General features: G+C 37.3%; 1 protein-coding gene across 1 annotated transcript in view; it reads left to right on the top strand.

The window, feature by feature from the left end:
- LOC113886063 (glycerophosphodiester phosphodiesterase domain-containing protein 4-like) overlaps positions 1 to 16,449 on the top strand; it is a 110,789-nt gene that overhangs the window by 66,447 nt on the left and 27,893 nt on the right. Inside the window, exons 11-12 of the mRNA XM_027531998.1 lie at positions 1,974 to 2,195; positions 3,215 to 3,369. Of these exons, the coding sequence (XP_027387799.1) occupies positions 1,974 to 2,195; positions 3,215 to 3,369 (377 nt within the window). The remainder of the gene's footprint in view (positions 1 to 1,973; positions 2,196 to 3,214; positions 3,370 to 16,449) is intronic.

Raw genomic sequence — 16,449 nt, 5'->3', positions numbered from 1 at the left:
GCTATTAGACTACCCATATTACTACTTTAAACTACTGGAATCTAGTTTTAAACCCTCCTGTTAATCTTGATAGTTTTTGCTATTTAAATTTTTTTTTTTGTTCAAGTTGTCCTTAAGGGAAAGGCTTCATGAATATCCTTGTATAATGGATTTCCTATTCCCTTTGCCATTTGGGGGCATTTTAGAAATTAAGCACAAATGAGTTACTTAAATCTGTTTTTGACTTTTCCTGTCCAGTTTTTTCCACTGTTTTCCCCACATGAAGGCCTAGCAGTTAAGTGAATCATTTAGTCTAGAACTGGTAGAGTCTAAGGAAATCTTGAGTTATGAAGCAAATTCCTATATTTATGAGGATTAAGAAAAGAATTATTGACTCAGCTCAGATATTGACCATGGTTTAATTCAATACTGATGATCTGCCTTGTTGGTATTATGAAATATGATTCTTTCTTGAGAAAAAAGTGAGAAAGGGCAGCTTTCTTAGGGTGTTATGGGAACGAGAAGAAATACAGAGGGTAGAGTAAGAATGATGGAGAAGGCAATGGCACCCCACTCCAGTACTTTTGCCTAGAAAATCCCATGGACAGAGGAGCCTGGTAGGCTGCAGTCCATGGGGTCGCTAGAGTCGGACACGACTGAGCGACTTCACTTTCACTTTTCACTTTTATGTGTTGGAGAAGGAAATGACAACCCACTCCAGTGTTCTTGCCTGGAGAATCCCAGGGACGGGGGAGCCTGGTGGGCTGCCATCTATGGGGTCGCACAGAGTCAGACATGACTGAAGCAACTTAGCAGCAGCAGCAGCAGAATAAGAATGAAGATTAAGTTGTGTTGAGACAAAGGAAGAATACTTTAGTCTTGAGAAAATGTGAGGTAGCTAATGCTTCCTTCTGAAAAATAGCCATCTATCACCAACTTTACCAACAAGTGATCTAAAATTGGCAAATAATGGTAAAAGTAGCCATCTACTAAGTTTAATATAGACTATATATATATATATATATATATATATATATATACACACACATATGGACTGAGGTGTAAGATAAAATGCTGTGTCTTAAAAAAGCTGACAGTTCCTGCTGTGAGAAAGTTACACTGAGTAGAAGTAGAAAAGTGAGGGGACTGTTGTGAATTGTACAGTATTCTGTGTACCAGACATTCTCCTAGACCCAGAAAATATTTTACTATATTTAATCATCAAAATAATCATAAGAAATACATAGATTATTCCTCCCCTTTCCCATTTTATAGTTTGAACAATAAAGACTTTGAGAATATAAATGGTTTTACCAAGGTTAGAAAGCAAGAAGCATATGAAGCCAAGATTTGAATTTGGTTTAAGACATACGCAAAGAAGTAAGTATAGAGAACAGAATTAAAGAGGCATAAAATTAGTCATTGGAGTTTAATGCCATCAAAGTCTCTTTAGTTCAGAAATATTTCAAGATGTCTTCATGAGGAGGTAGCATTTGAACTAAGCTGTGCAAGTAGAGGACAGGTTTGTAACAGGTGAATGTGGCAAGGGAGGCAGATGTATGATAGAGGTGGGTGTGAATCCAATTCAGTCTGAAGCTAAAGTGTATTTCTTTTTTTTTTTTTCATTGCCCATAACTAGAACAGTGAGAGAGAATGTGGGAGACCATTGAAACTAAAAATGAATTGTATTACCTTGAGTTTTAAAAAAGTTTGAAAAGGGAGCTCTAGAAAAGAATAGGAAGAACCTTTAGTGCAAATACAACAGGTTCTATGGTATGGAATAAATCATTGCAAATACCATTACTTCCAATGGAAATTACATTTAATTTATCTTCTTGGCAACTATTATCTCAGGACCAGTATTTCAGAAGTCCTGGTGGGTTGAATGGTAATGGATCAACATGGAGGTAGGGCTGGGTGTGGGGCTAAATGCAGGAGAATTGGAAAATGCTTTTGATAGGAGCCAATGTTTTCTCTGATATACTTATTTTTAGGTCAAACCATTTTTTCGTATGAAACCCTTATCAGAGGATGATAAGGAAAGAGCAAGAAATCAGAGGATTGCTAAACTAACTGATTTATTGGCAATTGCACAGAAGGAAAAAAAATTGGTGATATTTGATCTTAATGCTCCTCCTTCAAGACATCCTTCCAGATTATCGTATATCCACCTTGTAGTAAGAGTGATCCTTGACTCTAAGATTGAGCAACATCTGGTATGTATATCTCAGTATTTATGATAGAGTTTGGGAGGTGGATTGCTTGTCTCAAGAGCATAGCATTTGAACCTGGCCTACCTTGTAGATCTTTCCTGGGATCCTTAAATAATTCTGCTGTCTATAGAAATGGGAGTTGGTTGCTTATACAACTACATGTGGCAATCTAAGAATGACCCAGTTAAATTTACATCATTGGGGAAAACATTGAGGCTGTTTACTGTTCCAAACCAAATGAAATGTCACCAGTATGTTAAAAGGGAAAGTGTATGATTACTACACAATGTGACCTTCACCATCACCAACATACATCAATTAGAAAGGGCCTGGGCATGGAATACTAACTAAGGCTTTGAGGATTTGGTTTTCATTAGTAATATAGAAAGGACATTTGGTTCTTATTTGAGCAGAGATTTGTTCATCATGTTTCTCAGAACTGCTGCATTTTGGCAGCTGATCATTCCAAATGTCTTAAAATTTCAAAATATGGAACAATGCTATGAGTGAAACAAGTATGTATCTTTGCAAACAGAACTATTTCTACAGATGAGTCATAATAGCATCCTCTGTTAGCAGGATATGACTCCGCTCAAAGATGATTTTTAGCATCATCAGCCAGAGGAGATGTTTATAAGTCTGACTTTTCATCCACACCTACCAGCTCCTCATCCACTTTGGCTAGTATGATATCACCGTGGACCCTTGGTCCCATGATGTTAACTGGGAAAACTCAGCTCCAGAACATCCTTGGTGAAAGCCTCATTATAGGAGTTCATTAAATGTTGTATGGCAGAAACCAACACAACAATCTAAAGCAATTATCTTCCAATTTAAAGTAAATTGTAAAAAAGTTCATTAGACAATATTAAGTCAGGTTGACTCTTTGACCAAAGGCTGGAATCTCTCTGCTCCCTGTAAAATGTACCCATGCTGGAATGGGTCTCCTCCCATTCTACCTGGGACTATTTGTGTCTAGACTGCTGTTTATCCACTGAAAGACATCCTATTTCTCCTTATAGATTGCTTGGTTACCAGGTTCTGAGAGAAGGTATATCAAGAGCAAAGCTCCTGGTTTTCAGCATGTGGGCACATTTTATACCCTTCAGGAACTTGCGGATGAAAATATCACTAGAATAAATGTTGACTATAAGAGGTTGTACTACAATGGATTGAGGTAACTGATCATACCTTTTTTTGCATGTATTGCCTTACTTGCACAAAATCTGCATCCCAGCCAAGGTACTTAGGTTCCTCCTCAGGGTATCTGTGTGTGGTTATCTGTTTGGAATCCCCTATTTTCCTCCTCCTGCCCCTCCCATCCTCTGCCAACAAACATTTATCAATGATAGGCTCTCTTCCTGGGACAATCTTCAGCCCCTTATCCTTGTGCTCCAATCTCTTATCATTGTTGCTCTTTTTCTTTTTGTATAATGTTATCAATGAAAGTCAGAGCTCAAAAAATTGATGATTTCCTCTGCCATTACTAGATAGATTACAGTACCTTATAAATGGCTTTGTGATGCAGATATCTAGATCTCTTATAGGAATAACCCAGGGCATAATTAAATCATTATTTCAAAAAACATAAAATTTGCAGATGAATGGATAAGAAAGCTGTGGTACATATACACAATGGAATATCACTCAACTATTAAAAAGTGCATTTGAATCAGTTCTAATGAGGTGGATGAGACCAGAGCCTATTATACAGAGTGAAGTAAGTCAGAAAGAAAAACACCAATACAGTATATTAACACCTACATATGTAATTAGAAAGATGGTAATGATGACCCTATATGTGAGACAGCAAGAGAGACACGATGTAAAGAACAGACTTTTGGACTCTGTGGGAGAAGGCAAGGGTGGGATGATTTGAGAGAATAGCATTGAAACATGTATATTATCATATGTGAAATAGATTGCCAGTCCAGGTTCGATGCATGAGACAGGGCTGGTGCACTGGGATGACCCTGAGGGATGGGATGGGGAGGGAGGTGGGTGGGGTTCAGAATAAGGAAGGCATGTTCACCCTTGGTGGATTCATCTCAATGTATGGCAAAAACCGTTACAATATTGTAAAGTAATTAGCCTCCAATTAAAATAAATAAATTTAAAAAAATAAATAAAAGGGAAAAAACAACTTAAAACATCCTAGTACGAAAATAAAGTAAAATCATTTATATACCATATTTATAAATATATAATTAGGGACAGATTTTCTGAATTAAAAGCACCTGGGAATGAAATGGTAACTTTTTCAAACTCAACTGTTATTAGTCACTGCTCATGTTAATCCCTATACCCTTTCTATTAGATTTTAAAATAATTTTTCAGATAATTCTAAATGCTTCCAAGACACAGCTTCCTTGGAGATACAGATGTATGTGTACATAGGCATCAGTTAAGAGATGTAGATATCACCAATGCTGTGGTTATAGATGTATATCCAAAATCTCTTGGGGTTAGTAGGAGTTCCCATAGGTGCCTTTTTGTATTTGAAGCCATGAACTTGGCTGCTAGATGCACTTGTGTTACTTTTCCTAGCTCTTTGACCATAGGGGAATTGATAAAAAATATGTCATTTTTTTTTTCAACATTAGAAAATTATATATGTATATGTATTTCTGTCTCCTTTTACTTATTTTCATATAGGAAATGTTTCTAGTTAAATTTTTTCTCATAATTATTATTTAGATTACTAGTAGTTGAAATTAATTATAATAGCTTCCATTTATTGAGCTTTTATTATGTGTCAAATGGTTGGTAGACCACAGACTCGTTTTCAAATCCTGGCCTACCCATCAGACAAGTGATGACCACACTTATGACTTAGACAAGTTTCTGCAAAGTGTTATCCCCATAACAAAAATTTTATAATCAAACAGGGTATTTTCTAGAGTTTCTCTCTGAAGGATCTCACCCCTTATTCCTGTCTTGACTAATTAGTTCATTCCTGTGAATGGTTCTGAGAAGCAGCGTGTCCTTGGAGAAGTTTCTCTTTTTGTTTAGTTGTGGTTGAAGGTGGGTTGGACCAATAGGAAACACTACTAACTTTGGAGAGTGTTCAGTTCTGTGTTGCTCAGGACTCTTCCTCCACATTGTAGGATATTTAGCATCCAGTGATGTTACTGCATCATTGTGACAATCTCAAATGCCCTAGATATTTCCACATGTCATCTGAGAAAATGATTATTGCTCCCATTGAGAACCATAGGCTAGATGAATGTGTCCAGGTGCATGTTCAACTTCAGCCCAGGATTTTGTGATTATTTAAGGAGATGCAAATGCTGTCCCAACACTCAGGCATATCTTCACTCTTAGGAACTGGTAAGCAGGAGCTGTCCATGTGGCATGCCAGTCGGGCAGTCAGAAATGGTGTACCCTCAGCACAAAGACATATCACAAAAATGGCATCAAAAAACTCAAGTTTCTATATGTGACTTCTTGCATAGCCAGCAAAATGATAGAGTATTAGTCCAATTTGAGAACACACTTAGATTGAAAATAAAAGCCATATCTTATTTAAACTAACCTGTATCTCACTATTGAAAGATTTTGAGACCTGTGACTTGTTTGTTGCTGCTGTAGGGCAAGCTTGCCAACCTCAAGGCTAGGTACTTGAAGTCAGCACCCATAAGCAGTAGAAATACTGAAACTGAATAGTGCTATTTCTGATGACTCAGTGACTTATTTCACTATCTAAACTTTACATGGTTTAATATGACTCTTTGGAAGTTACTTGTTTTGAAAAATTGTCTATAATGAATCTTGTTTTTGAACATCAAAAAAGAAAAGCAATTTAGCTCAGCAGATATTTCCCAAATAGTAATATGTATATAGACCAGTTAACTAGTTTTAGTGAAAAGTCAACACAAGCAAGATATGATTCTTTTTGTAAGGAAACCCTTATATTCTAGTAGAGGAGTATAAGGGTTTTTTAAATATAACTATACTACAGGGTTGGAGAAGGCAATGGCACCCCACTCCAGTACTCTTGCCTGGAAAATCCATGGACAGAGGAGCCTGGTAGGCTGCAGTCCATGGGGTCGCTAGGAGTCGGACACGACTGAGCGACTTCACTTTCACTTTTCACTTTCATGCATTGGAGAAGGAAATGGCAACCCACTCCAGTATTCTTGCCAGGAGAATCCCAGGGACGGGGAAGCCTGGTGGGCTGCCCTCTATGGGGTCGCACAGAGTCGGACATGACTGAAGCGACTTAGCAGCAGCAGCATACTACAGGGTGGATCATGATTATTCATGAACCAGACTGTTCCGAGCACTTCTCCTCAAGAAACTGAATTTTAAGAAATTCAGCAGTTGTACCTTGTTAGTCATATACTGTTTAAATCAGAATATTTATTCCAATCACATTTCCAGTGCAGTCTCTGTGTTCATTTTGATCAGACCACTAGTGCAAGACATTGTGACCTTGCCATTTTGACTGAGAATGCTTTAAATACATTGTTTTAACCAAAACTATATGCCTACAAAGATGTCCTCTGACTTATTTCTGATGTGGGAATTTTAAATGTTTTTAACATTTTTAATTTTGAAAACTAATTTGTTGAGATGAAATTCCCATAAAATTAACCAATTTAAAGTAACAATTCAGTAGAATTTAGTACATTCAGAATGTTGTTCAGCTGTCACCTGTAGGTCCAGTACATTTTAGTATTAGACATTTTTATTTTCCCATTTTTGGTCAGTCTTGCTAGAGGTTTATGAATTGTACTAACCATTTGAAGAAACCAAATTTTAGCTTCATTAGCTATATTCTGTTGCAAATTTTCTTTCCTATTTCATTGACTGCTGTTATCTTTATTTTCTTTTTTTATATTTCCTTTAGGTTTACTTTGCTCTTCTTGTATTAGTTTCTTTAGGTAGAAAATTAGGCATTTGATTCTAAATTTTCTCTTCTAGAATAAACGTTTAAAGCTATAAATTACCGTACAAGCATTACTTACATTCCACAACATCCAATTTAAAATATTTAAAAAGTGTTTTATTTCCCACTTGACTCATAGATTACTTAGAAATGAATTGCTGGCCTTTTAGAAATGTATTAATGCATCTATCCTTAGTGTTATTTGCTTTTGACTTAAATTCATTGTGTGTGTGTGTGTGTGTGTATGTGTGTGTTAGTCATGCAGTCATGTCTGACTCTTTGTGACCCATGGACTGTAGCCCGCCAGGCTCCTCTGTCCATGGGATTTTCCAGGCAGGAATACTGGAGTGGGTTGCCATTTCCTTCTCCAAATTCATTGTGACCAAAGAACAAGTCTCTATGACTTCAATACTTTAACTGGTCTCCTTGCATACTAAATCATTTGTCTTGATGAATTTCCCATGTCCACCTAAAAATGATGAGCTCTGTTCATTTCTTGGGTGTGGTATTCTGTAAATATTGGTCAGTTTAATTCGGTTGACAGTCTTTTTAAACATTTTATACTGTATTTTCCCCTTCTTTTTCTAATGCTTTGTTTGTTGCAGATCAAACTCCCACACAGCATAGAACTTACCTACTATGAAGCTTTATTATTAATTTCAAAGGTGCAATAATCAAGAGGTTTAGAGAAAGCAAGGAAAGGTCAGTCATTGATTTCAGCTTTGCAGGCTTTTTCCTTTATTGGATTCATACTCTATGGCCTACAGTAATAGATAAGAGCTCCAAGTGAGTTTTTGCAGAGCTGTTTCACTTATAGGGAAGCATTTGCATTACAGAACATCTGCATTTAATATTCCCAAAGAGATATGTAGTTTATGTGACCTTCTCCAGGGAACCATGCCTCATAAATCCACATTCTATAATTACTTACAAAATATATAATAAACATTCAACTAGGAAATCCTTTTTAAAAAATATTCTATGCATAAGGCCTCTCTCACAGTAAATATTATTCTATTTAGAAAAGAAGTAGCTATCATATCGACAAGATTAGACCATTGTCACCTGCCTTCTTACTTCTGTGAGCAGTCTGCCTCACCAGAGAATTAAGGGCTCCAAATGCCTTGTCTGTCAATTATGGAGAGAGGGGTATTGATATCTCTCACTCTGGTTGCTGATTTGTGTTATTTCTCACTTTAGCTCTGTTTATTGTTATGGTTATTATAGTGGTTGTTGGCTTCTTATATTTTAAACATTTAAAAAATACATTTAAATGTAGAATTATTAGATCTTCTTGGTGAATTCACCCTTTCATTATGAAATATCCATGGTCTCTGGTTATAATTCTTGTCTAAATATTGCTTTTATTAATATTGCTACATTTTCTTAGAGTTAGTGTTTGTGTGTTGTTTTTTTTGTCCTTTGTCTTTCAACTGCTTTGCATATTTATGTTTAAAGTGCATCTTTTATAAACAGAATATTGGTTCTTGCTTTTATATTTATGAGGATAATGTCTATTTTTTAATGAGAATCTTTGGTCCATTAATATTTAGTTTACCTGGCATACTTGGGTTTATATTATAATTAGGACCATTTTTTCCTATATATCCTCTCTATTCTTGGTGAGTTGGTTGTTCTTTCCTATGTTTTAATTTTTTAGTTAATTTCTAATTCTTTAGTGTTCTTTTCTGTCTCTGCTATAGGCTTTTACATTTTTGAATTATTTTTTAGTGGTTGCTCTAGGGATTATAATTATCATTATAATCTACTTTAAATTAATATTATTCTATAATATAAAATCAGATCAGATCAGATCAGTCGCTCAGTCGTGTCCGACTCTTTGCGACCCCATGAATCGCAGCACGCCAGGCCTCCCTGTCCATCACCAACTCCCGGAGTTCACTGAGACTCACGTCCATCAAGTCAGTGATGCCATCCAGCCATCTCATCCTCTGTCGTCCCCTTCTACTCCTGCCCCCAATCCCTCCCAGCATCAGAGTCTTTTTTAGTGAGTCAACTCTTCGCATGAGGTGGCCAAAGTACTGGAGTTTCAGCTTTAGCATCTTTCCTTCCAAAGAAATCCCAGGGCTGATCTCCTTTAGGATGGACTGGTTGGATCTCCTTGCAGTCCAAGGGACTGTCCAGAGTCTTTTCCAACACCACAGTTCAAAAGCATCAATTCTTCGGTGCTCAGCCTTCTTCATAGTCCAACTCTCACATCCATACACGACCACAGGAAAAACCATAGCCTTGACTAAACAGACCTTTGTTGGCAAAGTAATATCTCTGCTTTTGAATATGCTATCTAGGTTGGTCATAACTTTCCTTCCAAGGAGCAAGCATCTTTTATTAAAGCCTTAGGACAACACAGTTCTATTTACTACCTTCTGCCCTTTGTGCTCTTCTGGTTATAATACTTTTGATATAAAACCCAGAGTTGTTATTGTTTAGTCACGCAGTCACGTCCAACTCTTTTTGACTCCATGGACTGCAACATGCCAGGCTTCCCTGTCCTTCGCCATTTCTTGGTGCTTGCTCAAACTCATGTTCATTGAGTTGGTGATGCCATCCAACCATCTTGTCCTCTGTTGTTCCCGTCTCCTCCTGCCTTCAGTCTTTCCCAGCATCAGGGTCTTTTATAATGAATCAGCTCTTCATATCAGGTGGCCAAAGCGCTGGAGTAACAGCTTCAGCATCAATCCTTACAATGAATATTCAGGGTTGATTTCCTTTAAGACTGACTGGTTTGATCTCCTTGCAGTCCAAGGGACCCTCAAGAGTCTTCTCCAACACTACCAGTTCGAAAGTGTCAATTCTTTGGTGCTCTAGCCTTCTGTATGGTCCAACTTTCACATCCATACGTGACTGCTAGAAAAACCAAACCCAGAGTACATTTGTATTGTATTTAAAAAAATAGTCTATAGTGTTTTTTAAACTTTTTATTTTGAAATGATTGCATGTTCAGTTCAGTCGCTGGACTCTCGTCCATCGAGTCAGTGATGCCATCCAGCCATCTCATCCTCTGTTGTCCCCTTCTTCTCCTGCCCTCAATCCCGCCCAGCATCAGAGTCTTTTCCAATGAGTCAACTCTTCACATGAGGTGGCCAAAGTACTGGAGTTTCAGCTTTAGCATCATTCCTTCCAAAGAAACCCCAGGGCTGATCTCCTTCAGAATGGACTGGTTGGATCTCCTTGATTGCATGTTAACATGTAGGAAATAATACAAAATGATGATGTGATGATGTGTTACTCCATTGGTAAAACTTGTAATGGTATGATATCGAAACCAAGCTATTGATATTGATAAAACCCACCAATCTTACTCAAATTTTCCAAGTTTTACTTACATTCATTTTATGTGTGTTTTGTATATATAGTTCAGTGCAGTTTTATCATATATATGTTTGCTGATCTTAACAGCATAACCAAGATAGACTGGTTTAATCATCAGAAGTATTACTTTTTCCCTAGCACAATCAATTTAATTAGCATTGCTCATTATGAGAAATGATAAAGTATCAGTCATTATAATTGCAACTGTTGACAATTATTCAAAGTCATTAACATCTCAAGACCTAAGATAATACTGACTTACTGAATTTTAAAGATGTGGAGGTAAGGTAGGGAAAAGTTGCTAGGAATACCTTCAGTTTTGCATAAGCTCAGTAAACATACCCCATGAATGATCATTTCTAGTATTTTGGAGAGGTGAAGAAAGATTCTTAAGATACCACTAGCCTGGCCTCCTTATTAGCCACAGTGCTACAGGAAGTTGCTTCTAAACATGTAAATGTCTGTGTTTCACTCAAACACCCTGAGGATTCCCCCGATGCCTATAGGAAAGAGTTCAATCTCCTTAGCCTTGGATTCAAAGCTCTTAATTTCCAGCTCCAGTTTTTCTTTTTTTTTTTTACAAATGTGTGTATGTGTTTTATTTATTTTAATTGGAGGCTAATTACTTTACAATATTGTAGTGGTTTTTGCCATACCTTGACATGAATCAGCCACGGGTGAACATGTGTTCCCCATCCTGAACCCCTCTCCCACCTCCTTCCCCATCCCGTCCCTCAGGGTCATCCCAGTGCACCAGCCCTGAGCACTCTGTCTCATACATCGAACCTCAACTGGAATCACCAGAAGTATTACTACTTTTGTTGCCCTTTGATAACCACACTCCCCTTCCTTCCATCTGCATCTACTCACCTCAAATCCTAACGTCTCTCAATGACTAATCTCTTCTGCACTTCTATAATCCTGTCATTTTAAGAAAGTTATATAGAAGAATCACACAGTATGCAGCCTGTTGTGATTGGCCTTTTTTCCACTCAGTATAATTCCCTTTGACATTCATCCAGATTGTTGCATGCATCTACAGTTTTTTTCAGTTTCATTGATGGATAGTGTTCCATTGTATGAATGTACTATTTCTATAATTATTCATCAACTGAAAGATACCTGATTGTTTCTATTTATTATAGATAAAGGTTAGGAACATTTGAGTATAGGTTTTCACAAGAACATGATTTTTTTAACTAAGAGTCTATAACTCACTCAGATTCCCCATTCTTTAAAAAGTGTCTTCATTGTGTTAAAATACATACAAAACTTACTTTTGCAATGATTTTTAATATAAAATGCTGTGGTTTTAATGTACATTCACTGTGTTATACAACAATCACCACCATCTACCTACCTAACACTTTTCATCTTGTAAACTCAAATTCTCATTAAACAATGAACTTTCATCAATCCCTCATCAGTGTTTCTGTTTGTGATTTTGATTCATGTAAGTGGAATCACACATTTATCTAAGACTAACTTATTTCACTTAGGATGAAGTTCTCAAGGTTCATCCATGTTGAATTCATTCATTACAGAATTTCATTCCTTTTTAAGGCTGAATAATAGTCTATTATGGGGAAACAGTGGAAACAGTATCAGACTTTATTTTTTTGGGCTCCAAAATCACTGCAGATGGTGACTGCAGCCATGAAATTAAAAGATGCTTACTCCTTGGAAGAAAAGTTATGACCAACCTAGATAGCATATTCAAAAGCAGAGACATTACTTTGCCAACAAAGGTCCGTCTAGTCAAGGCTATGGTTTTTCCTGTGGTCATGTATGGATGTGACAGTTGGACTGTGAAGAAGGCTGAGCGCCGAAGAATTGATGCTTTTGAACTGTGGTATTGGAGAAGACTGTTGAGAGTCCCTTAGACTGCAAGGAGATCCAACCAGTCCATTCTGAAGGAGATCAGCCCTGGGATTTCTTTGGAGGGAATGATGCTAAAGCTGAAACTCCAGTACTTTGGCCACCTCATGCGAAGAGTTGACTCATTGGAAAAGACTCTGATGCTGGGAGGGATTCGGGGCAGGAGGAGAAGGGGACAACAGAGGATGAGATGGCTGGATGGCATCTCTGACTCGATGGACGTGAGTCTGAGTGAACTCCGGGAGTTGGTGATGGACAGGGAGGCCTGGCGTGCTGCGATTCATGGGGTCGCAAAGAGTCGGACATGACTGAGCGACTGAACTGAACTGAACTGAATAGTCTATTATATGTATGTACCACAGTTTTCTCATCCATTCATTAGCTGATGGACATTTGGGTTGCTTGAACATCTTAGCTCTTGTGAATGACGCAGCTTGGACATGGGTATATGAATAGCCCTTCAAGACCCTGCTTTCAATTCTTTCAGGTATTTACCAGAAGGTAGAATTGCTGGATTGTATGCATTATTTTTTTAATTTTTTGAGTAAACACCATACTGTTTTCCACAGTGGCTATAAAAACAAGACACAAATGTTCCAAGTTTTCCATGTTAACACATCCTTATTAATTTCTGATTTTTTGATGTAGCCATCCTAATGGTTTGGTATTTGTTATTCTTGGAATGTTTGATGAAATTCACCAGTGTAGTTATTGGGTTCAGGAATTTTCTTTGTTTGGAGAGTTTTGGTTAATGATTCAATTTCTTACCCATTGTAGGTCTATTTGCGTTTTCTTATTCTTTACTGATTTCTTTTCTGATTCAGTCTTGGTAGGTTTTATGTTTCTAGGAATTTGTCCATTTCATTGAGTTTATCTAGTTTGTTGGGATATGATTCCTTATAGTACTGTCTTATAACCCTCATATTTCTGTTAAATTGGTGGTAATTTTCCCACTTTAATTTCTGACTTCAGTAATTTGAGTCTTTTCTCTTTTTCATGTTTGTATATCATGTTAAAAGCTTATCAGTTTTGTTGATATATTCAGAGAATTACCTTGGGTTTCACTGACTTTTCTCTGTTGATTTTCTGTTCTTCATTTTGTTTATTTCTGTTTTGATCTTTATTATTTTATTCCTTTTGCTTTTTCCATTTTCTTAAGTTTTAAAGTTAGGTTGTTGATTTGAGATCTTTCTTTTTTTTTTAAATGTTCACATTTAGATATACATTTCCCCCCATGCACTACTTTTGCTACATCCCAAGGATTTTGTTTTTATTTTAATCACATATCCAAATATTTTATAGTTTGCCTAGTGATTACTTTTTTGATCCACTGGTTGCTTGAAAGTGTATTAAGTTCCACAAATATGTAAATTTTCATTTTTGTTTTGTTATTGACTTCTAACTTTGTCCTGTTACCTATCTTTTAAAGCCTATTGAGATTTTGTGGCCAAATATCTGGTCTGTCCTGAAAATGTCCCATGTGTACTTGAGAAGTTTGTGCATCCTATTGTTGGGCGGAGCATTTTGCATATGTCTGTTAGGTACAGTTAGTTTCTTGTATTGATTGAGTCCTCTGTTTCCCTATTTATATTCTGTCTGGTTGTTCTGTCTGTTAATAAGAGTGGGGTATTAAAATCTCCAACTATTATAATACAGTTTCAATTCTGTCAGTGTTTGCTTTATAAATTTTGCTTGTCTGTATTATGTACATAAATGTTTATAATTATTATGTTTTCTTGCTGTATTGAAACTTTTATTAATGTTCAAAAAATACAAAAAAAGAAAAAATGGTAAATCTGTACAATGTAACATTACTCAGCCATAAAAAGGTACAAAATTGGGTTGTTTGTAGATATGTGGATGGTCCTAGAGTCTGTCATACAGAGTGAAATAAGTCAGAAAGAGAAAAACAAATATCACATATCAATGCATATATATGGAATCCAGAAAAAAGGCAGAGATGAACCTATTTACAAGGCAGGAATAGAGATGCAGACATAGAAAACAGACATGTGGACACTAAGCGGGGGAAAAGATGGGAATGCGAGGGTGGGATGAACTGGAAGGTTAGGATTGACATATATATATATATATATATATATACTACCATGGAAAAAATAGGTAGTGGGAACCTGCTGCATAGAACAGGGAGCTCATGTGTATGCTCAGTGATGACCTAGATGGGTGGGTGTGTGGGGTAAGAGGAAGGTCTAAGAGAGAGGAAATATATGTATGCCAGTAGTTGATTCACTTTGTTGTACAGCAGATCTAAAATTGAATCTCTTGTAAACACCATGAAATGTGGTTTTATGCATTCTGCCAATCTCTGTTTGATTGGAGAGTTTAATCCATTTCCATTTAAAGTAATTACTGATAAGAGGGGCTGTTGTCATGTTACTTCTGTCATGTCTGTAAATATTTATTTTCTTTCTGTCATCTGTTTGTTATTTTTATATACTTTATAATCTTTTACCCCCTATTTCCTGCCTCACTGTTTTCTTTTGTGTTTAGTTATTTTTGTAGTGAAATATTTAAATCCTTTTCTCATTTCATTTTTTATATAAGAAAATGAAGTTGCTCAGTCATGTCTGACTCTTTGCAACTCCATGGACTGTAGACTACCAGGTTCCTCCTGGTATGGGATTTTCCAGGCAAGAGTACTGGAGTGAGTTTCCATTTTCTTCCCCAGGGGATCTTCCTGACTCAGGGATCAAACCTGGGTCTCCAGCATTGCAGGCAGACGCTTTACCCTCTGAGCCACCAGGAAAGCCCTCAGTCTTTTTTTATATATTCAGTTCAGTTCAGTTCAGTCGCTCAGTCATGTCCGACTCTTTGCGACCCCATGAATCGCAACATGCCAGGCCTCCCTGTCCATCACCAACTCCCGGAGTTCACTCAAACTCATGTCCATTGAGTCGGTGATGCCATCCAGCCATCTCATCCTCTGTCGTCCCCTTCTCCTCCTGTCCCCAATCCCTCCCAGAATCAGAGTCTTTTCCAGTGAGTCAACTCTTCGCATAAGGTGGCCAAAGTACTGGAGCTTCAGCTTTAGCATCATTCCTTCCAAAGAAATCCCAGGGCTGATCTCCTTCAGAATGGACTGGCTGGATCTCCTTGCAGTCCAAGGGACTGTCCAGAGTCTTTTCCAACACCACAGTTCCAAAGCATCAATTCTTCGGCGCTCAGCCTTCTTTACAATCCAACTGTCACATCCATACATGACCACAGGAAAAACCATAGCCTTGACTAGACAGACCTTTGTTGGCAAAGTAATGTCTCTGCTTTTGAATATGCTGTCTAGGTTGGTCATAACTTTCCTTCCAAGGAGTAAGCGTCTTTTAATTTCATGGCTGCAGTCACCATCTGCAATCATTTTGGAGCCCCCCAAAAATAAAGTCTGACACTGTTTCCACTGTTTTCCCATCTATTTCCCATGAAGTGATGGGACCAGATGCCATGATCTTTGTTTTCTGAATGTTGAGCTTTAAGCCAACTTTTTCACTCTCCTCTTTCACTTTCATCAAGAGGCTCTTTAGTTCCTCTTCACTTTCTGCCATAAGGGTGGTGTCATCTGCATATCTGAGGTTATTGATATTTCTCCAGGCAATCTTGATTCCAGCTTGTGTTTCTTCCAGTCCAGCGTTTCTCATGATGTACTCTTTATATAAGTTAAATAAGCAGGGTGACAATATACAGCCTTGACGTACTCCTTTTCCTATTTGGAGCCAGTCTGTTGTTCCATGTCCAGTTCTAACTGTTGCTTCCTGACCTGTATACAGATTTCTCAGAGGCAGGTCAGGTGGTCTGGTATTCCCATCTCTTTCAGAATTTTCCACAGTTTATTGTGATCCACATAGTCAAAGGCTTTGGCATAGTCAATAAAGCAGAAATAGATGTTTTTTTGGAACTCTCTTGCTTTTTCCATTATCCAGCAGATGTTGGCAATTTCCATACCTAATCTTCCTATGTTTTCCATGGGAATTGCAGTTACTATGTAACATTATGATACTGTGATTGAATTTATACCATCTAAAATTCAATGATATGCAATAGCTCTTCTCCTTCACAGGTCCAGTCCTACCCATTTTGCTTGTTGATGTCAGAAAACTTCATCTTTTTTCATTGTGTGCCCCTAAATATAAATAATAATACTTC

Source organism: Bos indicus x Bos taurus, chromosome 29, assembly GCF_003369695.1.
Source record: "Bos indicus x Bos taurus breed Angus x Brahman F1 hybrid chromosome 29, Bos_hybrid_MaternalHap_v2.0, whole genome shotgun sequence".
Classification (NCBI taxonomy): Eukaryota; Metazoa; Chordata; class Mammalia; order Artiodactyla; family Bovidae; genus Bos; species Bos indicus x Bos taurus.
Note: the sequence above shows the minus strand (reverse complement) of the source record. Positions and strands in the feature narration are given on the sequence as shown.